The sequence below is a fragment of the Girardinichthys multiradiatus genome, chromosome Y (assembly GCF_021462225.1).
Source record: "Girardinichthys multiradiatus isolate DD_20200921_A chromosome Y, DD_fGirMul_XY1, whole genome shotgun sequence".
In the NCBI taxonomy this organism is placed as follows: domain Eukaryota; kingdom Metazoa; phylum Chordata; class Actinopteri; order Cyprinodontiformes; family Goodeidae; genus Girardinichthys; species Girardinichthys multiradiatus.
The window spans coordinates 5047601-5072185 of record NC_061818.1 but is presented as its reverse complement, the minus strand read 5'-3'; the positions used below and the strand labels follow the sequence as shown (position 1 = coordinate 5072185).

Below are 24585 nucleotides of genomic sequence, written 5' to 3'. Positions count from 1 at the left end.
AGTATAAAGGTAAATTATAAAGGCAGAGACACAAAGTTTTGAGGTGGTGACGCTTTCTGTTCATCAACACTTAAGTAGGATATATCCATCTTTTGAGTTGTATGACATTCCTTTAAATGGATGTCACCGAAATGTAGATGTATCTACTGCAGCACTGCACGTCAGGTTGAATTAATGTAAGTTCATGTGACTTGCGACCTGTAAGCTTCTTTATGTCTCTATAGAGAATTTTTACAGCATTGGTTAATAGCTAGGTCCAGCTCTAAGGCTTTGCATCTTCAGGGAATGATGTGGTTAGATCATTTGTAAAGTCCCTCATTTTGAGCTGCAAAAAAGAAATGGGGTCTCATTAATAAAACATTAGGTAGGATTTATACAAAAAGTGTACACACACTGAAAAGCCGAAAATGGCATACATCCCTGGTGTACACCAGACATATAATCCAGTATAAATCCAAATTTATAAAATCAAGAGCATGTCCTGCACCAAGCAATTTGCCATTAGAAATCAAAGCTGCAGCATAATGTTTGTGTACTAGGCCACATACAACCATAAATCGTCAATGCAAAGCACCTAATGTGCATTTAAATGAGCCAGCAGATCAATGTTATTTCATGGTTAACAACGGTAACCACAGAGAAAAGAGCAAAGACATGCAATTGTACAGAAGCAGAAATCAAAGTGTTGGTGAGTAAGGTGGAGAGTGGAAAAAATATGTTTGGAAGCTACATTGTAGGTACATCTAATGTATCGACTGGTCATATTAACAATGCCATCCAGGATGGCAGGCGTTATTATGCCTAGCTCTGGCTACGATATACCAGACCTATGGATAATTTCAGAATTATGAAAAAGTGGCTTCAGGCCAGGAGTTTATTAATTTTTCATCATGTTAAACACATACCTGTCGGCTAATTTGCGCTGAGGGGATTCATGGCATTTATGTTTGGGGGGATGTGTTCGATATTTGTGTCCTGGTTGGGGGTGGACTTGTGGAGAAATTGGTGTTGGAGTTCATGGGGGGGTGGAAGGTTCATTGGGTTGTAATTGGAGTTCATTGGGGGTTGTAACTGTGCCCCCTTTAGGGCATTGGTACCTGGACCTGGGAGTATAGAGTGTGTTTGGGGAGCGCAAGTGAGTGTATGGAGTCCATTCTTGTGTGTCTTTACGTCGGGTGTGTGGATGTGAGTATCTGTGTGTGTGTACGCCTGAGGGTGGATCAAATTAGACCCTCTGCTTGGGGGTGGTGTGCCCTCGGGTCTCTGGGTCCATGGATGGATCTGCTTCGGCGTAGCCAGCTGTCAGCGAGGCCTGTGGGCACGTTGCTACAGCTCCCTGGCGCTTCTGCACTGTGGCAGCTGGGTGTTTCCCCCGGGGCTCTCCTCTGCTCTTCTCTGGGGTGCGGTGTTACCCCGGTGGCCCTCCTGGGGCTCCCGTGCTCTGGGGGGTCTTTGGATGTCTGTGGCTTCAATCTCTTCTGTGTCCGCCTTGGGTCCTATGGGGGCAGGTCTGCGGCTCCTCATGCCCGCTTTTAAATATTCTTATGGAGAAACCTTATATACACAAGCCCGCTCACACATACACCCATAGGTGTTTGAATTCAGGTGTTTACAGACATACAGATATATTCTATATTGACCGTTTATGTGAGCTGTGGTTGCTGTGGTATTAATTAGTACCATGTACTTTTTAGTAACGTTGTTGTTGCTATTTATGCATTTGTTTTTTCAGTTTTTTTTTCTTCTTTTTCTCGATCTTTCTGCAAGTATAGAAGCAGCCTAGGGTGTTATCTTGTATTCTCTATCCCTCTTTTTCTCCTATTCTTCTCTTACCTTTAGCTTTTTGAACCACCTCTCACCCTTTCTTTTTTATTTTTTTCCCCCTTTTGTCTCCGTCTCTGTATCCATTGCATTTAAAATAATATATATATATCAAGCGGAGCTATACAGTAAAAGCTTTTATACCTCCACTTGTAAAAGTAAATCTTCTTGGCACTCAGGCAACAATTCTGAGTGTGACTGCCAGATAGAACACGTTAAAATTTAAAAAAGGAAAAGAAAAAAAAAATCTGTGGTACACATCACCTTGGTGGTCATCAGGGATAGGGATGTAATTATGAGAAAACTTTGATGAAATGTTGTGCGAACTTTGATTTAAGATTTAAACATAAATAACACTGCAATTTTGAATGATTATATGATTAAAGTTTGATACGGAGTGAAATTGAATGTCTGAGAGGAATCATGATGCAGTGTGGCTTCAGTTCCCCACCTTACCATCTGCGTCGTCAGTTTCCAGTCTCCAAAAAGAGCGTACGGATGAGTCAGAGTTTGCATGAGGGGCCGCACATTCTCCCGTCAAGTTTGTTTTTATAGATCACAACCTGTACGTGGAAAGTAACGTACACCAGTTTCAGGCCCGGGTTTGTGCATACACCACGTTTATAAATGAGACTCCTGGTCTGTTTAAATCATAGTGTCATACAAAGAAGGATATGTTCTTGGAGTTAGCAAGAAAACCTTTTAAACCTGTGATACGCAATAATGGTTTATGATGATCCTTTTTTTCACCGTCCTGTTAAAACCTTCTGACAGCTGACCTACCAGTACAGATGCAGAAAATACTAGAAATGAGCCAGTTACTGGAATCAAGATACTTAAGGTTTTTTATAAGGTTAACAATTTTCCATACCATTCTGACAGATTAAAGTTATTTTATGGAGTTTGACAGGCCAGTGAAAGTGTCATAGAAGTCGCAGGTTTTTTATGTTGTCTAATGGGTTGCTTTCTTAACCCATCTTTTGCTGTGAACTGCTGATCCGTTTGCTGAAAAAAGACTCCTACACATTCCCCCTGCTTAAAACAAAGACGTATTTGGCTATTTAAAAATAGTTTTGGTCAAAAAACACAGTTATTGTATGGAAACTAAAGTAGCACCACCCATCATTCTTAGGTATACATCATACTGCTCTACTGCTCACTCTGCTCTACTGTCCAAAAACCCTCAATACCTTTGTGAAGTAAATTAGTCCGCTAGGGCTCTCAGTGGATGTCCACATGCAGCCCGGATTTTGATGACCAAGATGACTACGTTGAGAGTGTGCACTGACAAGAATACAAACACTCCCACTGTAAATGGTGGGACCAAATGCAGGGCAGATTAAGTAAACAAAAGATAAGATCACAAGTAGAAGAAGAAAATACAGCATGAGGAGATATAATCGTACTCGTCGTCTTCCGCTTTATCCGGGACCGGGTTGCAGGGGCAGCAGACTCAGCAGAGACGCCCAGACGTCCCTCTCCCCAGACACCTCCTCCGGGAGGAGCCCAAGGCATTCCCAGGCCAGCCGAGAGACATAGTCCCTCCAGCGTGTCCTGGGCGGTCCCCTTGGCCTCCTCCCGGTGGACGTGCCTGGAACACATCCCGAGGAAGGCGTCCAGGAGGCATCCGGTGTAGATACCCGAGCCACCTCAACTGGCTCCTGTCGATGTGGAGGAGCATCGGCTCTACTGCAAGCCCCTCCCGGATGGCCGAGCTCCTCACCCTATCTCTAAGGGAGTGCCCGGCAACCCTACAGAGTAAGCTCATTTCAGCCGCTTGTATCCGGGATCTCGTTCTTTCGGTCATGATCCAAAGTTCATGGCCGTAGGTGAGGGTAGGAACGTAGACCGATCGGTAAATCGAGAGCTTCGCTTTTCGGCTCAGCTCTCTCTTCAACAGACAGGCACAGTGACCCCCTTACTGCGGCAGCCGCACCAATCCGTCTGTCGATCTCCCGCTCCATTCTTCCCCCACTCATGAACAAGACCCCAAGATACTTGAACTCCTCCACTTGAGGCAGGAACTCCCCTCCAACCTGAAGAGGGCAAGCCACCCTTTTCCGGTCGAGAACCATGGCCTTGGACTCGGAGGAGCTGATCTTCATCCCAGCCACTGGTCCCCAAACCAGAACCTCTCCGCCCATTGGCTGTGCCTAGAAATCCTGTCCATAAAAGTTATGAACAGGACCGGTGACAAAGGGCAGCCCTGCTGGAGTCCAACATGCACCGGGAACAGGTCCGACTTAGTGCCAGCGATGCGGACCAAACTCCTGCTCTGCTTGTACAGAGACCGGATGGCCCCTAATAAAGGGCCCCCGATTCCATACTCCTGGAGCAGCCCCCACAGGGCACCATGAGGGACACAGTCGAATGCTTTCTCCAGGTCCACAAAACACATGTGGACCGGTTGGGCAAACTCCCATGAACCCTCGAGTACCCTGTAGAGGGTATAGAGCTGGTCCAGTGTTCCACGGCCGGGACGAAAACCACACTGCTCCTCCTGAAGCCGAGGTTCGACTATCGGCCGGACTCTCCTCTCCAATACCCTGGCGTAGGCCTTACCAGGGAGGCTGAGGAGTGTGATCCCCCTGTAGTTGGAACACACTCTCCGGTCACCCTTCTTATGATGTGGGACCACCACCCCAGTCTGCCAGTCCAGAGGCATTGTCCCCGACCACCACGGAATGTTGAAGGCATGACATGACAGCCCTATAACATCCAGAGACTTGAGGTACTCAGGGCAGATCTCATCCACCCCCGAAGCCCTGCCACTGCGGAGCTTTTTAACCAACTCGGTGACTTCAGCCTGGGTGATGAAAGAGTCCAACCCCGAGTCACCAGCCTCTGTTTCCACCAGGGAATGCGTGATGGCAGGATTGAGGAGATCCTTGAAGTACTCCTTCCACCTCCCGATAATGTCCCCAGTCGAGAACAGCAGCCTCTGGCCCTCACTGTAAACTGTGTTGGCGAAGCACTGCTTCCCCCTCCTGAGGCGCCGGACGGTTTGCCAGAATCGCTTCGAGGCCAACTGGTAGTCCTTCTCCATGGCCTCACCGAACTCCTCCAAGGCCTGGGCTTTTGCCTCTGCCACAGCCCGGGCCGTGGCAGGCTTGGCCTCACGGTACCCGTCAGCCGCCTCAGGAGTCCCACAAGTCAACAACAGCCGATAGGACTCCATCAGCTTGACAGCGTCCCTTACTGTCGGTGTCCACCACCGGGTTCGGGGATTGCTGCCGCAACAGGCACTGCAGACCTTATGGCCGCAGCTATGGGCAGCAGCATCGACAATAGATGTCGGAGAACATGGTCCACTCAGACTCTATGTCTCCAACATCCCCCGGAAAGCTCTTCCGGAGGTGGGAGTTGAATACGTCCCTGGACGAGGCCTTTGCCAGAAATTGCCAGCAGACCCTCACTATGCGCTTGGGCCTGCCAAGTCTGTCCGGCTTTCTCCTCTTCCAGCGGATCCAACTCACCAACAGGTGGTGATCAGTGGACAGCTCAGCCCCTCTCTTCACCCGAGTGTCCAAAACATGCAGCCGAAGGTCTGATGATACGACAACAAAGTCGATCATCGACCTCCTGTCTAGGGTGTCCTGGTGCTGCTGCACTGATGGACACCCTTATGCATGAACGTGGTGTTCATTATGGACAATCCGTGACTAGCACAGAAGTCCAATAACGAAACACCACTAGGATTCAGATTGGGGAGACCATTCCTCCCGATTAAGCCTCTCGAGGTGTCACTGTCGTTTCCCATGTGGTCGTTGACGTCCCCCAGCAGAATAATGAAGTCCCCAGGAGGGGCACTATCCAGCACCCCTGACAGGGACGCCAAGAAGTCTGGGTACTCCGCACTACCGCTCGGCCCGTAGGCCGAAACAACAGTCAGAGACCTGTCCCCAACCCAAAGGCGCAAGGATGCGACCCTTTCATCCATTGGGGTAAACCCCAACACGAGACGGCTGAGCTGGGGGGAAACAAGCAAGCCCACCCAAGCCCGCCGCCTCTCCCTGTGGGCCACTCCAGAATAGAAGAGAGTCCAGCCCCTCTCGAGGAGATGGGTTCCAGAGCCCACGTTGTGCGTGGAGGTGAGCCCGTCTATTTGTAGTCAATATCTCTCGACCTCCCGCACAAGCTCAAGCTCCTTCCCCCACAGTAAGGTGACATTCCACGTCCCTAGAGCCAGCCTAAGCATCCGGGGATCGGGCCCGCCAAGGTCTCCACCTTTGTCTGCCACCCAATCCTCTTTGCACCGGACCCTCACGGTTCCCCCTGCATTTGGTGGGCCCACTGGGGGATGGCCTCGCGTCTCTCCTTCGGGCTTGGCCGGGCCGGGTCCCGCGAGGAGCAACCCAGCCACCATGCGCTCTCTGACGGGTCCCAACTAGAGGCTCACATTTTTTCGGGAGTCCCACGGGTCACGGGATTCCCATGGGAATCCCGCGGGACGGGAGACAGCATCAGTAAAGATCACGTGATTGGGACGGTACAGGATAAAAATTAACTGGAGCAGACGGGAGCGGGAGCTAAGCAATAGGAGGGAAAATAAACTAGGATCAATTGTCTTTGGAAATGTAAAACTGAGACAACAGTGCTTCTGCTCGATGTTTTCCACCTGCGTTCAGAATGGACAGAGCAAACGCAGGTGGAGAACTGGACGTGGTAAAATTGGATTTGCAACGTAAAGTCAGAAGTAAGAACTTATCTATTAAACTCATAGAGCTGACAGGAAAGTTGCAAATATTACCGAACTTCAGGAGAGTTGAATGCAGCGGTGTTAACACGCAGTCTGCTGCTTGTAAAATGTATTTAGTCGTAATCAAGTACACCTGTGATTAAGGGACACTTGTAAGGCAAATTCTGGATTGAATCAGCCCTGCATCTCTTCATTCGTCAAACCAAAAGCACCATCATGTGTCAAGTCTCATCTGACCAACAAAACTGCTGCATGTGCACTAAAGATTTAAGAGCCTTTGCCACAGTAGAGGGGAAAGGTACGGAAGCCCGCGAGGGGACATGGGGGATTTTGTTTTTTTTTGCGTCCCCTCGCAATACTTTTGCGTTCGGCATTTTGGAACAGCAGCACAGATGACAAACTGCTCATAAAACAAACAGTCATTGATATGGTTTATTTGTCATATGCAGGTTAACATGCAGTCAACAATGCGATGAAATGCTTAGGATAAGAAGAACCATTCAAATCACAATAAAAACAAAAACACTAATGGCGTACAAAAAAAAGTACACATCATGCAGCAGTAATAAGCAAACAAAGTGTCACAGATGTGGTTTCGTGCAGTATTATTGTCCAGAGTTCAGCAGTTTGACAGCTTGTGGATAAAAACTGTCTTTTAGTCTGATTGAAGATCATTTTATTTAAGGCCGATTTCAAAATAAAACTCAATAAATCTCAAAACGGGTGTAGTGTTTGTTCCATTTTTGCAGTTATCTGGTTTGGAAACTATCCCACAAAGTATTGCGAGATAATGCAAAGACTATTGTGTGAGAACGCAAAAAGTATTGCATGGGGACGCAAAAGAGAAAAAATTCCCCCATGTCCCCTCGCGGACCTCGTTGAAAGGCTTCATCAAGGGAAGATATTAAATAAATATGTTGTGAAATAGAAAAAAATTAAATGTACCATTAAATGTACAATTTATTTAATACATCATTAAATATTAACTGTACCACTAATTACGTCATGTCGTCTTTAAAATTATACTTAATTATTCAGTGGCACATTTAATTGCATAATAGTCCATTTCATGATATAATGGTACATTTATTGTTTCTAATTATGTATTAAATAAATAAATAAATGGTACCTTTAATTTAATGGCACATTTAATGTTACATTTCTTTCATGTTACATTTACTTCACTTATGGGACATTCACAACATTTATTTATTTAATGATGACTTTATTGTATTAATTTTGTCCAGTTTGACCCTCCATTGTTTGATGCCTGTATAGGAGGTCATGTCAGAATTTGAATCAGGTGTTCAGGAGCAGACACACATCTAAAACTTGCAGGGAAGGGGTCCCTGAGGACCAGGGTTGTGAACCATTGAGGTACAATTTCTAAATTGTGAAGGTAATGCCTTGCTAGGTGCATTTTTCTTTCATTTCAGCAATTTGAAACATAAACGTAATGTCATTGTTCAAAGGAAACAATCACTTAATAAATGCGTAAAATACAACTATGTACATATTGTTTATTCAACTAAGATAGGCATGGTCTGTTTCCTTGTTTGATATTTTATTATTTCTTCATTATTATTCTTTTTACTTTAACTGGCCTTTACTACAGCTAAAAGCAGGGACGTAACTGGTCCTTCAAACAAAGAAATTGCCAAAAGACTAAATGAAGAAAACAAAAATGGGAGAGTCACAGGAGTGGGAGTCGTTCTAAATGGGAGCGGGACGGGAGTGGGAGTCAATTTACCAGGAGTGGGATGGGACAGGATTTTTTTCGTTATGCTGGCCTGGGATTGGGATAGGACAAGACATTTTTCTGTGGGAGCGGGATGGGACAGGAGAGAAAATCCACTCCCATGTCACCCTCTAGTCCCAACCCCAAGCCTGGCTCCAGGGTGGGACCCTGGCTCCGCCGTACCGGGTGACGTCACGTGCCTCGTTTGTTTAGTCCTCATGAAGGTGTCTTGAACCGCTCTTTGTCGGACCTGTCACCTATAGCCTGTTTGCCATGGGAGACTCTACCAGGGGCATTTAAGCCCCAGACAACATAGCCTCTAGGATCATTCAGGCACTCAAACCCCTCCACCACTTTAAGTTGGCGGTTTAAGGAGGGATATGCTGTGTACACCATTTATCCCTTGGGGACCAAAAACATATAAAAACTACTTTGATAATCTGATTGGCTATATTTTCTTTCAGGTATTTTTCTTCTTCTTTTTTAAATGCATACAAACCACATCATAATTGCCCCCTTCAAGGCAGAGGTGAAAACTGGATCTTTGAGCAGTGGTTCATCTGAACTAAAAATAGGATAAACACAAGTCCATGCTTGTCCAGGAGGTCCTAGCAGTTTTAGTTCAGAGACGAAGCGAGGTAGTCAAGAAGATTCATGCTAACGCTGTCTGAAAAATGCAGTTGGCATGTTACAAGAAGCACATCCCTGAAGCATTGCAGGCTGGCTACTTGAGCAGATACCCCAAATGATTAACCAGCTAATATCAGCTTTTTATGCTTGTATTGCTCTATAAACAGAAGAACAGCAAAATGTGCAATATTGTGGGATGTTTCCTTTGTTAATTAAAAGCAATGAGCTTTTGTGGTCCATGTCTGGAGTAGAATTTTAATTCAGTAAGTGGATGCAGAATTTATGCTGAATGTTTAAAACGTATTTATGCTTCATGTTAAAAAACCATTTGACCTGTTAACTATGGAATGGCACCCTATCTTTATTTTTAAATGCAACTACATGTACCTTCAAGTAACCTAAAGTGGTCACAATCAAACATCAGTGACCCTTGTAAAGGTTGTGTAAAGTTTTACCTACGTACTAACAAACAGAGATGTCAATAAGCAATAAAAAGGCACATTTGTTCTACTTTAAAAGCACTAATTATGTATTGTTTGGAAGAGGTTTATTGACACAAACTCTACTTTGCAGATCATGTTATAGTTACCATTGTCTACCATGTAGAGAGGATGTCTGAACACTGCAGCTGTAATTCAATTCTACAATCAACTTAGCGTTACCTAATTTATAATGTGTATGAATTACAGTAAAATAGGACGTTGCAATACAAACTTTGGATTACAAAGCTACAGTCACTGGACCCACCTATTAAACCAGTGATTACCTTTGATTTGAACACCTGTGTATAGTTGTTGCTGATTGCCTGAGGAGAGCAGTACAGAGCAGCGGTCGTGTCAGAGGAACCCGAGCACAACATTTTCCTCCAAAAGATACAACATCTTATCATCCATTGGCATCTGTAAACAAACAAACAAGCACGCTGCGGTGACAGTGGCCACTATCAAGCCGTGCACTAACTTCCTGTCAAATGGCCAAACGTTTAAAACATCAGATCTTCAAAAAGAATGTATCCATAAATCTAATCTGATTGGATAAAACACTGTTTACACATTATTTTTTGCTTTTCATACAAAAAGAGAAAGTATTCTGTAGTTTATACATACACGTATGTACAGATATAGTAAAAACAGACCACACTACGTATGCTTTGATGTTGCCATGCGTAATTGGATGGTAGACAGTATTTACACAAAAAAAGGATATATGACACATAATAGAAAAATAAACATAAAACAAATCAAGGGGGGTCATTGTGGTATTTTAAAAAAGCACCGCTGTCCAAAATTCTCTTTAGAAGAAACAAAGTGTGGGGCTCACATCACATGACTTTTAATAGAAACAAGTGAAATCAATGCACAGCAGAATAATGTGTATTTTTATAAAAGGTAAGTTGATCTTGAGATTGTTTCCTCAGAATCATTATATTACATCAACTTCCTACGAACAATCAAATGAGCTGTTTAACAAACATTTCCACTTGTACTGAAAACTCTCAGGGAACATCAGATAAGTCTTTTGGGAATACCTGGAAAGATTACGGCTTATGAGCTTTCCTGATTCCCTCTACCCATCTTTGTCAAAAAAAGAAGAAAAACTAAGGCATTCAGATGAAGAAATAAATATACACTGAGTGGCTGAAACAACAGCAGTGTATGTGTGGCCATGTGTCCGTTATCTGACCGGTTTTTCAGTCCTCCTAGGCTGTTTGGTTCGGTGAGGTGCACTGGCAGTGACGTGTCGATTCTGATTGAATAATTTGTGTTGTCAGACAGAAAAAAGGCACCAGTAGTTCTTGCTCCCCGATCTTTTTAAAACGGGTTACTCCTCAAACAAGTGACTATTTTTTTTCGAGAACAGACACAAGAAGACCAGACGTCAGCTTGTTGTCTGACATTGCAACCAAATAAAAGGTTTTTATTTCCACAGTAAAAGTGCCTCTGTGGAAACAAGAGAAATAAGTAGGAAATATAAAAGAAGAACGATTAAACAAAGTTCAGTGATGTCGCGTACTGGTAGAGTACAGAAGATGCAACCTTGCTGACCCTCCTCGTCTTTGGTTTCCTCAGAGATGCCAACAAGTCTTATGCGCCCCCTTTGACAGATGAACCACAACAAAACAGATGTGTCCATGTTTTGTACAGGACTTTTTTCGCCTGCCTCGTTTAGATGTTCTCAGCCAATCCAAGTCCTCGACAATGATTCAGTTCCACACTGCGTATGGGTGTGTTTGTGTGTGTGTGTGTGTGTTTGTGTACATACACACTTTGTGGAGGAGCAGGAGAAGAAGGATATGGAGGTGCTAGAAGGAGGTGAAGTTTTTTTTGTGCTTTAGGTCTGAGCTCTTCTTTACAATATAGGTTCTTCCTCCATTGGCTCTTCTGTAGACCTGTAGAAAATTCAATAGCAGACATCACCTAATTACTGGAAAGACTTTTATATTTAATTAATTATTTTTGATTATATTTGTTAATGTACAGCATCACACAAAACCTGTATTTTGTCATGTTGTAACCACAAAACTGAATTGAATTGAATTATTTTAATTCAAGATTCACTGGATCTTTTAGAGCAACATGAAGGATACATTGTTTTTCTTTTCAAATAAAAATCTGAAAATTTGTGGCGTTTGTATTGTATTTTGCCCCATATACTCTGATAAATACAATTATGTGCAAACGATTGTCTTTAAAAATCACCACTGTAGTAAATATAATCCAGCTATTGCTAATTTAATCTGAGCATACATACAGCTGTTAAGCAAGTCCTCAGAAGTATTGATAACTGATAAAGATGTTTTTTCCCCAAGACCTACTTAGACATATTTATTTTCATGTGTAGTGGAATTAAAATAATTCAATTCAATTCAGTTTTATTTCTATAACGTCAATTCTCAACACATGTCATCTCAAGGCACTTTACAAAGTCAATTCAATTGAATGATACAGATTTCAAAAACCACAAGGATAGGAATACCTCTCTCTGTCAGACTGATTATAACCATTGGAAAAGAGAAGAATAATTGGGAAGAATAAAAATAATTGGAGAGTGTTGTTTCCTGTTGCATTGTGTGAAAGGTAGGTAACTTTAAAATGGGCTAACTCAATTCAATCAAATCATCTAAATTTTAAATCAGGTACATACATACATTCCAGTTAATCCTAACTAACAAACACTGCAGTCAGATTCCGTTATTTATTCAGAATGGATAAAAAGTTTTTCTGTCTAAGGAAACCCAGCAGATTGCATCGAGTCAAAGATTTGTAGCAGTCACTCCTCCTGAGCATGTAGCGACAGTGGAGAGGAAAACTCCCTTCTAACAGGAAGAAACCTCCAGCAGAACTAGGCTTAGTGTGCCACGACTGACTGGGGGTTTGAGAGAACACAGACAAAAAAACAACACAGAAGCTCTAATCCAGTAGTACTTTCTATAGGAAAGAAAAGTGAAACATTAATGGTTATAGCTCCTTTAAAGCCTTCATCTAGGAGAGAAATACTTCAGCCAGTTTTCAAGACTTGACTATGAAAGAGCACATACAGTTAGTCACAGTAGAAGCTCAGCCAGTAGCTAAGTCTAGGAGAGACATGCTTAAACACTGAAAGACAGTGTATCATCTGTATAAGGTGAGCATTAAGTTGTTGGCAGCAGGAGCTTGGCCGATGTCTCCCTCCGGGAATGTGACACAGCTAAACAGAGAGCCAAGTCAGATGTAGCTTCTAGAAAGAGAATAAAACAGAGAGAGAACATAAATTAAGAGCTGAAATAACAGCAAGAGACACAAAATTGGAGAGTAGTATGATAATGTAGCAGGGAGAGTTAAAATGATTATGTCCTCCAGCAGCTTAAGCCTAAAGCAGCATAGCTACAGAGATAGTTCAGGGTAACCTTACTTGCTTTATCAAAAAGGAAAGTTTTAAGCCTAGCCTTAAAAGTAGACAGGGTGTCTGCCTCACAGACTAAAACTGGGAGCTGGTTCCACAGGAGAGGAGCCTGATAACTAAAGGATTTGCCTCCCATTCTACTTCTAGAGACTCTAGGAACCACCAGTAAACCTGCAGTCTGAGAACAAAGTGCTCTGTTAGGAACATATGGAACAATCAGATCTCTGATGTATGATGGAGCTAGATCATTAAGGGCTTTATATGTGAGGAGGAAAATTTTAAATTCTATTCTGGATTTAACAGGGAGCCAATGAAGGGAAGCTAAAATAGGAGAAATACGATCTCTCCTTTTAATTTTCATCAGAACTCTTGCTGCAGCATTTTGAATCAGCTGAAGGCTCTTAACTGCATTTTGTGTCATCCTGATAGTAGAGAATTACAATAGTCCATCCTTGAAGTAACAAATGCATGGACTAGTTTTTCAGCGTCACTCCTGGATAGGATATTTCTAATTTTGGCAATGTTCCGGAGGTGAAAGAAGGAAATCCTAGAAACCTGTTTAATATGGGATTTAACTGACATGTCCTGGTCAAAAATAACACCAAGGTTTTTTACTTTATTACCAGATGTCAATTTAATGCCATCCAGAAAATTTAAAGTCATCCAAATTTTTATGTCTTCAAGACATGCTTGTAGCTGGAATCTGTCAGACAAATAAGATTTAAACCAGCCTAGCGCTGTTCCCCTTAGCCGTACAGCATATTCCAGCCTTTTTAAGAGAATATTATGGTTGACTGTATCAAATGCAGCACTGAGATCTAACAGAACCAGAACAGACACAAGTCCATTATCTGAGGCCATAAGAATATCATTAGTGACTTTCAGGCGAGCTGTTTCAGTGCTATGATGAGCTCTGAAGCCTGACTGAAACTCTTCAAACAGGTCATTGCTGTGTAAATGCTCACACATTTGATTAGCAACTATTTTCTCAAGAATTTTAGATAAGAATGGAAGATTGGATATAGGTCTGTAATTTTTTAAGTCATCTCGATCAAGCAAAGGTTTCTTAAGTAAAGGTTTAATAACAGCTACCATAAATGCCTGTGGTTCTGATCCATTTAATAAGGATAGATTAATCATATCTAAAATGGGGCTGGTAATCAGAGGGAACACTTCCTTAAATAATTTGGTTGGGATTGGGTCTAACATACAAGTTGAAGGTTTAGATGGAGCTAATATTTCTGATAACTCAGGAAGCTCCACAGGATAAAAGCAGTCCAAACACAAATCAGGTTCTGCAGTTATTTCCAATGTTGTCTCACTTGCTGAGGATGAAGTAATCATCTTTGGGAGTATGTCAATGATTTTTATTTTTAATAGAATCAATTGTATTTAAGAAGAATCCCATAAAGTCATGACTGTTGAGAGCTAAGGGAATGGATGGCTCAACAGAGCTATGACTCTGTGTAAGTTTAGCAACTGTACTAAAGAGAAACCTAGGATTATTCTTGTTCTCTTCTATTAATGATGAGAAATAAGCTGTTCTAGCTTGGTGAAGTGTCTTTTTATACAACAGTAGGCTGTTTTTCCAGATTACATAGGAATCCTCTAGGTGTGTAGTGCACCATGTTTTTTCCAATTTTCTAGCATTGTGCTTTAAAGTACGCAGCTCTGAATAAACCAGGGAGCCAATTTATTAAAAATGGTCAGACAGGGCAGGGTTATGAGGAAATATTATTTCTTTATACTCAATGCCATATTTCAGCACAAGGTTTTTTGAATACAAAACAGTAATAGCAACAACAACAGTAATAGTAGCAAAGGCTATGTTAACAAATAAACATTAGGTTAACTGGGTTTTAGTTAAAGCAACAGAATGCTCACAGACCTGCTGGATTCTGTGTTTTCAAGAAGTGAGCCTGGCTGTTCCACATCAACACTCAACGAGGCCATGGCACTGACCGTTTCGGCCTCATCTCTCTCAGACTGGCCTGGAACCTCCGCGGAGTGCCCGCTGCTTTGAGACGAGCTCTGGAGACAAGGCCAGTGCTTACCTGAAGCAACAGACAGAGACAAAGACAAAAGTGAATCCTACAAAATGGTGCTTTATAAGGACACTATTCTGATAGCACGTCTTACTCTGGATTTCAATTACTCTCTCCAGGGAGGTGCAAGCCTTTGGACATGGCTTATCCTGAGGCCACTGAAAACCAGAGTCACACTGAAAGATAGACAGGGAGAGCTGGTCGTAATCAATGTTCATTAATATGCATATTTACACTGTCATGCATCCATGTAAATTGAAGGTTCCAACAGGTTTTGTTGTAAGAAGCTTGTAATATAGCTTATTTCACATTTTCTCATAACTGTTCAGGAATGAGTCTGTTTTTTACCAAATCTCCCAAGAGTGCAGAAACACAGGCCTCTGATGCATCACAGATAGCAGTGAGGTCATGGCCACCCTCGAGCGACATTACAACCCGCCCACCTGCCAGTTCCATCAGCAGCTGAGTTAGTTTCCCAAAACCTGCAAACAAGTTTTTGTCACATGTAACAAACACCAGCTTAACTAGTAAGGAAAACAAAATATAAAAATGGGACAAAAACTGCACTCACATTGTGCAGAGACATTGTAGCCACCCAGAGGCGACTGATGACCTTCCACTGCATCAAAGCCTGCAGACACCAGGACCACATCTGGACTGAACTGCTGGGCTATGGGCATTACCACACGCCTAAACACACATAACAGGCATTAGGAAAAAAGTCCTTAGACTATGCTTCTGCTTCACAGTTTATTTTTCACAAATTTTTTTATGAAACCATTTACACTGTTTTCATACCCCTGGAAGGTTTTTAGATGTTGTCCTGTTAAAATCACAAACTTAGACCAACACAAACTTGTGAATAACTGTCAAATAGAAGGAAAATTATATGTTGTTTTGATTTTTTGTTTTGTTTTACAAATGTCTAGAGACTCTTTCTTCTGTGGAAAACAGCTCAATCTCAGTTAGATTAAATAGAAAGTGTCCCTGAACATCAATTTCCAAGTCTTGCCTCAATTGGATTTAGGTCTGGACTTTGCTTGGACAGTTATACCACATGAATTTGCTTGGATCTAAACAACTGTAAAAAACTTGTAAATTGAGTTACTGAAATTAAATTAACTTTTCAATAATACTCTAATTGAGATTTACCTATATGAACAATAATTAGGCCCGAGCAGCAAAGCAGCTGCGAAGGCCTATTGTAATCGCTCGAATTCTTATTAGGCCCGAGCAGGAAAACTGCAAGGGCCTATTGTAATCGCTCGAATTCTTATTCTTTTTTTATTCCGTTTGGTCATGGCGGGGCAATACGGGGACTTTGCCATACCCCAAACTTCACCCAAAATTGTCCCCCAACAAAAATTCTTGATTATTAATGTCGTCATCAGTGGGCGTGGCCAAGCCACTTAGCCACGCCCCCAAACGTGAGATAGCCCAAACCGTAAGTCGTACAGATCTGAAATTAGGCACAATGCTAGAACTCTTCAAACCAAGAAAAAAAGTATCTTGGGGGTATGCCCTAAAATGCACAGGAAGTTGACCATTTTGGGTCAAAGGCCGATTTTTGCCCGTTTTTCACTTTTACTCACCTCGAACTTTAACGAACTCCTCCTAGGGATTTTGAGCTATCGACTTCATATTTGGTCTACATGCAGTTAAGGGATGGGGGATTAAAAGTTATCAAAATTGTGAGTTTTTGAACATGTTTAGGGGGCGTGGCCAGGGCACGAAGTTGGCATGAAGGAGGGCCGTCGGCTTCCCAACAATCCTATGGGGTCATATGCTGACATCATCAAAGCCACGCCCCCTCAGAACCGGAAGTCACTTTTTTCACTTGGAATGGTGCCTCTATGACCCTCTTGACCCAATAAACTTGAAAGTGTGTCAGAAGACAGATAACTAGTGGGTCTAACTTCGTTTGAGGCACAGTGTCTTTTCATAAAAGGGCGTGGCTGTGGCGGCGCGCCAAAGTCAGACGTAACGCCATGGCCATACGTTTGGCTCTAATTTCCACATAGATCATTTGATCTGCACCAAATTCAATGTGATTGAACCTTGTCCAGTCCCCAACAGAGATCTGATGACATATTTGGTGGGCGTGGCCTAATTCGTCCACAGCACCCCCTAGAAAACTTTAAAAAATCAGCCCCAAGCCATGCTTTGACCGAGGATTGTGAAATTCGGTACACATATGTAACTTCTCAGGACCTACAAAAAAGTCTATTGGAGCCTTGGTCCAAACCCAACAGGAAGTCGGCCATTTTGGATTGAAGTTGCCATTTTGACCCGGTTTTCACCGTTTCTAGCACGCATATCTGAGCGAACTCCTCCTACAGCTTTTGACTTACAGACTTGAAAATCACTCAGTATACTCTTAAGGGATTGGGGATTAAAAGTTATCAAAAGCTTTTTGATACATGAAAGCGTGTGGGCGTGGCCACGCCTCAAAAAATGACTTCTCGCCATAAAGCACTAAATTGATATAGCTCCTACAAGGAAAGTCACAGACACATAAAACCTTCTGGGATTGATCTGCCTCTAGGCCTGAACAATATTCACTGATCAGATGCTGACATCATCAAAGCCCCGCCCCCTGAGAACAGAAGGTGTCCCGTTTTCCTTTAGAGAATCAGTGTTTGATGATCTTCACCTTATCAATGTGAAACTGTCCCAAGTAACAGATAACATGATGGTCTTAGACAGTCGCCAGTACTTACTGCTTTAGCTGGAGAGTGTGCCTATGATGGCATGGCGTATTATGATGTCACGCCACAGCCATACGTTTGGCTCTAAATTACACATGCATGGTCCCATTCACTCCAAACTGAATATGCATGATCTTTGTCAGCCCACAAACAGCTCTATTGGATTACATTTAAATTTGGATCAATAGCGCCCCCTAGGACACTTCAAGGGCTATATCTCCCTCATTCATCATCGGATCCACTTTAAATGTAGTATACATGATCATGACTTAATGATGGACATGTTGACACAGTCAATTGATGATGTCATTTTAGCCCCGCCCACAAACAAACAAGTGAGTGCAGCTTCCATCTGGAAGGTCCGATTTACTCCAAATTTTGAATGCTTTTTGCCAGACTGAAACTCTGCATGACCGAAGATCATATGACATGTTGCTCAAAGTGCCACCTACTGGCAACGTGTTGAAGTGAAGCGGTGTCATCGTGTGTGGCGTGTAGGAGGCGATGCCAGGCTCCTGCGGTTGCTCAACAGCCCGAGTTGCGCTCAGGGGTGCGAGGGCCTTCAAAGCTGCTTGCAGGTTTCTAGTTTAATTTGAATCTTCCTCTTAAAATTTAATTTTCTTGGTAAGGTGCCTTAATTTGTTGTGAATTGGTACTATAGAAATAAACTTAATATACTAATGTTCAGTCAGTCAGTCCTTTTCTATACCGCTTCTTCCATAGTGTGTCGCGGGGGAGCTGGTGCCTATCTCCAGCAGTCTACGGGCCAGAGGCAGGGCATGCCCTGGACAGGTCGCCAGTACATCACAGCGCAACACACAAACAACCATGCACACACTCATTCACAAACCTAAGGACAATTTAGAGAGACCAATTAACCTAACAGGCATGTCTTTGGACTGTGGGAGGAAGCCGGAGAGCCCGGTGAGAACCCACGCATGCACTGGGAGAACCTGTAAACTCCATGCAGAAAGACTCCCAGCCCGGAGTCAAACCCAGGACCTTCTTGCTGCAAGGCAACAGTGCTACCAACTGCGCCAACATGCAGCCCATATACTAATGTTCTCTGACAAAAATTAAAATAAAATACAATGTAGACTGCGATTGTAACTTTTGTAAGGTACCGTGCTTGTGTTATATACAGGGGTTGGACAATGAAACTGAAACACCTGTCATTTTAGTGTGGGAGGTTTCATGGCTAAATTGGACCAGCCTGGTTGCCAGTCTTCATTGATTGCCCATTGCACCAGTAAGAGCAGAGTGTGAAGGTTCAATTAGCAGGGTTAGAGCACAGTTTTGCTCAAAATATTGAAATGCACACAACATTATGAGTGACATACTAGAGTTCAAAAGAGGACAAATTGTTGGTGCACGTCTTGCTGGCGCATCTGTGACCAAGACAGCAAGTCTTTGTGATGTATCAAGAGCCACGGTATCCAGGGTAATGTCAGCATACCACCAAGAAGGACGAACCACATCCAACAAGATTAACTGTGGACGCAAGAGGAAGCTGTCTGAAAGGGATGTTCGGGTGTTAACCCGGATTGTATCCAAAAAACATAAAACCACGGCTGCCCAAATCACGGCAGAATTAAATGTGCACCTCAACTCTCCTGTTTCCACCAGAACTGTCAGTCGGGAGCTCCACAGGGTAAATATAAATGGAAGGGCTGCTATAGCCAAACCTTTGGTCACTCATGCCAATGCCAAACGTCGGTTTCAATGGTGCAACGAGCTCCAAATCTTGGGCTGTGGACAATGTGAAACATGTATTGTTCTCTGATGAGTCCACCTTTACTGTTTTCCCCACATCTGGGAGAGTTACGGTGTGGAGAAGCCCCAAAGAAGCATACCACCCAGACTGTTGCATGCCCAGAGTGAAGCATGGGGGTGGATCAGTGATGGTTTGGGCTGCCATATCATGGCATTCCCTTGGCCCAATACTTGTGCTAGATGGGCGCGTCACTGCCAAGGACTACCGAACCATTCTTGAGGACCATGTGCATCCAATGGTTCAAACATTGTATCCTGAAGGCGGTGCCGTGTATCAGGATGACAATGCACCAATACACACAGCAAGACTGGTGAAAGATTGGTTTGATGAACATGAAAGTGAAGTTGAACATCTCCCATGGCCTGCACAGTCACCAGATCTAAATATTATTGAGCCACTTTGGGGTGTTTTGGGGGAGCGAGTCAAGAAACGTTTTCCTCCACCAGTATCACGTAGTGACCTGGCCACTATCCTGCAAGAAGAATTGCTTAAAATCCCTCTGACCACTGTGCAGGACTTGTATATGTCATTCCCAAGACGAATTGACGCTGTATTGGCCGCTAAAGGAGGCCCTACACCATACTTATAAATTATTGTGGTCTAAAACCAGGTGTTTCAGTTTCATTGTCCAACCCCTGTATAACACAACCACACTCACCGGCCACTTTATTAGGTACACCGTGCTAGTATCGGGTTGGACCCCCTTTTGCCTTCAGAAGTGCCTTAATCCTTCGTGGCATAGATTCAACAAGGCACTGGAAACATTTGTTTCTGTCTTCTTCCCTCCGTGTTGGATGGAGTAAGGGGGAGTCAGGTTTAGACTAAACCGGCTCAGTTATGGTTGAGGTGCAAACACAACCTCCATTTCTGCTACTTGTATGACCCCCTTTCTTTTCCAATGGTTATGGTCAATCTGACAGAGAGAGGCATCCCAATCATTGTGGTTTTTAGTATAACAATGGCCATCAGTGGGGTCTAGATGGACGAACAGTCTACTTTTAAGGCTAGGCTTAAAACTTTCCTTTTTGATAAAGCTTATAGAGTGGCTTAGGTTATCCTGAGCTATCTCTGTAGTTATGCTGCTATAGGCTTAGGCTGCTGGAGGACATAATGACCACTTTCACCCTCTTCGCTACATTCTCACACTACTCTCTAATTTTGCATTATTTGCTGTTATTTCAGCTTTTAACTTTGTTCTCTCTCTTTTCTCTTCCTAGAAGCTACACCTGGTCTGACTCTGTGTCTACCTGTGATAGCTTTCTGGAGGGGCACATCGTCCAAGCTTCTGCTGGCAACAACTTAATGCTCACCTTCTACCGATGATCCACAGTGTTTAACCCTTTCTCTCCCCTAGACATAGCTACTGATTGAGCTTCTAGTGTAACTAACTCTATGTGCTCTCTTTCAGACTCTAACCTTGAAAACTGGCTTAGAGTTTATCTGTTCTTTCTTTCTAGGTGAAATGACTAAAGGAGCTACATCCATTAACATTTACTATTCCTTCCCATAGAACGTACTCCTGGATCAGTGCTTCTTTGTTCTTTTTGTGTCTCTGCTCTGTTTTCTCAAACCCCCAGTCGGTCGTGGCAGATGGCCGCTCACACTGAGCCTGGTTCTGCTGGAGGTTTCTTTCTGTTAAAAGGGAGTTTTTCCTCTCCACTGTCGCTACATGCATGCTCAGTATGAAGGATTGCTGCAAAGTCAACGCCAGTGACTGTCCACTGTCTCTACATGCTCATCCAGGAGGAGTGAATGCTGCAAGTCATTGACTGGATGCAATCTACTGGGTTTCCTTAGATAGAAAAGCCTTTAACCAATTTGAATAAATAACTGAAACTGACTGCACTGTTCAATGGTTAGGATTAATTGGAATGTATGTACCTTACTTTTGTGAAGTGCCTTGTGACAACATGTGTTGTGAATTGGCGCTATATAAATAAACTGAAAACTGAAACTGAATTTCTCAGAGAGTTTGGTCCATTTTGATATGATAGCATCACACAGATGCTTCAGATTTGTCATCTGCATCCATGATGCGAATTTCCCGTTCCACCACATCCCAAAGGTGCTCTATTGGATTGAGATCTGGTGACTGTGGAGGCCATTTGAGTACAGTGAACTCATTGTCATGTTCAGGAAACCAGTCTGAGATGATTCGTGCTTTATGACATAACTATTTAAAGATGGGTACACTGTGGTCATATAGGGATGGACATGGTCAGCAACAATACTCAGGTAGTTTGTGGTGTTGACACGATACTCAATTGGTACTAAGGGGCCCAAAGTGTGCCAAGAAAATATCCCCCACACCATTACACCACCACCAGCAGACTGAACCGTTGATACAAGGCAGGATGGATCCATGCTTTCATGTTGTTGACGCCAAATTCTGACTCTACCATCCGAATGTCGCAGCAGAAATCGAAACTCATCAGAGCAGGCAACTTTTATCCAATCTTGTATTGTGCAATTTTGGTGAGCCTGTGCGAATTGTAGCCTCAGTTTCCTGTTCTTAGCTGACAGGAGTGGCACCCGGTGTGGTCTTCTGCTGCTGTAGCCCATCCGCCTCAAGGTTCGACGTGTTGTGCGTTCAGAGATGCTCTTCTGCATGCCTTGGTTGTAACGAGTGGTTATTTGAGTTACTGTTGCCTTTCTATCAGCTCGAACCAGTCTGGCCATTCTCCTCTGACCTCTGGCATCAACAAGGCATTTGAGCCCAAAGAGCTTCCGCTCACTGGGTATTTTCTCTTTTTCAGACCATTCTCTGTAAACCCTAGAGATGGTAATGCATGAAAATCCCAGTAGATCAGCAATTTCTGAAATACTCAGACCAGCCCGTCTGGCACCAACAATCATGCCACGTTCAAAGTCACTTAAATCACCTTTCTTCCCCATTCTGATGCTCGGTTTGAACTGCAGCAGATCGTCTTGACCATGTCTACATGCCTAAATGCATTGAGTTGCTGCCATGTGATTGGCTGATTAGAAATTTGCATTAACGAGCAGTTGGACAGGTGTACCTAATAAAGTGGCCAGTAAGTGTATGTAGCATATATACTGTAAGGTTACTGCTAATGAAGGTTAATTACTAGTGTGCTAGTGCAAGAAAAAGTTAAATACATTAACTCAACAAGAAAGAAAAATATTTATAATATTTTGCTAGATGCTAATGGATGTGGGCAGGAAGGATCTGCTGTAAGGGTATGTCTCACAGCAGATCTGAAGAAGCCTCTGACTGAAGACACTCTGTTGTTGTATGACAGTCTCATGAAGAGGATTCTCTTTGTTTTTCGTTTTCGTTAAATGTTGTTGTAGCTCATATTATGAAGGTTTCTTCAAAGAGCTGTTGTAGATGCTGATGGCTGTGGGCAGGAAGGATCTCCTGTAGAGGTCTGTCTTACAGCACATCTGAAGAAGCCTCTGACTGAAGACACTCTGATATTGTATGACAGTCTCATGAAGAGGATGCTCTTTGTTTTTCGTGTTCTTTATTTTATGAAGAATGCTTCCTTGCGCAATGATCTCCAGAGGTTCCACAGGAGTACCCAGAACAGAGCCAGCCTTCTTTATTAGCTTGTTGAGCTCTGATGCTACTACCTCAGCAGGTGATTGCAGAATCTGTCCAGAAAAGACTAATGGAAGATATGCAACATCTTGCTGCAAACACCAAAGCTCAGCTTCCTCAAGAAGTATATTCAGCACTGTCCCTTCTTGTAGATGGCTTCACTATTGCATCTCCATTCCAGTCTGTTGTCCAGGTGTACACCAAGGTATTTATACTCAAAACCTCTACTTCTTCTCCCATGATGGTAAAATTGACCTTTTCCTGTTTCTCTTAAAATCCACACCATGCCACACAACGGTCCACCAGCTCCCTGTACTTAGGTTTTATAGTTATTCTGCAGATGACAGGGGTCTGTCTTGTACTGGAGGTCCTGATAGTTGCTTGTTGGCTAACTCAGGCTTAGGTCCTCAATAATTTCCCATCTCCCTCTCTGAAGGCTTTTTTTTCTTGTTTAGCAGTTCCTTCAGGTCACTATTGATCAAAGGTTTGTTATTGGGGAAGCATCTCACCATTCTCGTGGGGATGGTGTTACCCAGACAGATATCGGTTACACACTCACTCATGACATTGATGTCCTCTCCATGTGACTTGCACAGTGTGTCCTGGACTGTAGCCTCAAAGCAACCTCAGTTGGATTCTTCAGCTTCCTGTGACCATCTTCTCACAGTTATCTTTATTACAGGTTGCCTGTGAACAAGGGGCTTATATTTTGAGCAGAGAAAAACGAGATGGTGATCTGATTTGCCTAGAGGTCTTAAAATTTGCATAAAACAAATCCACCTTTTGTTTTCTCTGGTAGAGCAGCTGACAAACTGTTGAAACATTGGAAGTGTAGCTGGCAGTGAAGCATGGTTAAAATCACCAGATATTGCCACAAACACATTGGGGTAGTTGTGTCTGGAGCTTAGCAGCAACTGAGCTGATGGCATCACATGCAGTGTCGACAACAGCTAAAGGTGGAACATATACTGTTGCCAAAATAACACCGGTGAACTCGCTGGATAAATAATATGGACGAAAACGTACTGCTAACAGTTCAATATTTGGGCTGCAGAGATGACACTTGACAGTAACATGTCCTGGAATACATCATCTGTTGTTAAGAAAAACACCTGCTAATCCACCTCCTTTGTGTTTGCCGCTCCTCATTAAATCTTTGTCTGCTCGTATGGTTTTTTTATTATTATTTGAGGTTTTGAGATATTAATCAGCTGGTCCCACTAGTAAAAAAACACACCTTGTTGCTATGGTTATATTGTAACACACACTCCATTTCTGCTACCTGTGCGACCCCTTCTCTTTTCCAATGGTTATAATCAGTCTGACAGAGAGAGGTACCCCCAATCCTTGTTCTGTTTTTAGTATGTTTAGTATGTTTTTAGTATAACAATGGCCACCAGTGGGCTATAGATGGACAAACTTTATCAGTTTATTATTTTACTTAGTACCCTTACACATAGCCCATTCTAAAATGTCCAAACTCTAATACTCAGTAGTTTATTCTAACCTCCCCAACACCCCAGCACCATTCCAAACCCTTTGTGAAGTGCCTTGAGACAATATGTGTTGTGAATTGGCACTATATAAATACAACTGAATTGAATTGAATTAATATATCACTGTAAACATGGCACGAGTGGAGTTACTTTTCAGACTCATCCAGGTATTGCCTACATGCTTCAGATTTAACCATTTTGGAACACTATATAATAAATATATACTT

The 24585-nt window shown here is 43.1% G+C and overlaps 1 protein-coding gene across 3 annotated transcripts in view; it reads right to left on the bottom strand.

Annotated features, from left to right (window-relative positions):
- Positions 1-24585, bottom strand: part of LOC124864287 (histone deacetylase 5-like) — a 137173-nt gene that overhangs the window by 13777 nt on the left and 98811 nt on the right. The window contains exons 23-28 of one of the 3 annotated variants that reach the window (XR_007037282.1): positions 15387-15505; positions 15164-15297; positions 14910-14991; positions 14659-14824; positions 11151-11277; positions 9414-9787 (exon numbers count right to left, since the gene is read on the bottom strand). Coding sequence is in view for 1 of the 3 variants with exons in the window: in XM_047359012.1 (XP_047214968.1) it covers positions 11238-11277; positions 14659-14824; positions 14910-14991; positions 15164-15297; positions 15387-15505 (541 nt within the window). In the remaining 2 variants the exon portion in view is untranslated. Of the gene's footprint in view, positions 1-9413; positions 11278-14658; positions 14825-14909; positions 14992-15163; positions 15298-15386; positions 15506-24585 lie in introns of those variants that run through there. The other 2 variants (XR_007037281.1, XM_047359012.1) reach the window with 2 other exon arrangements.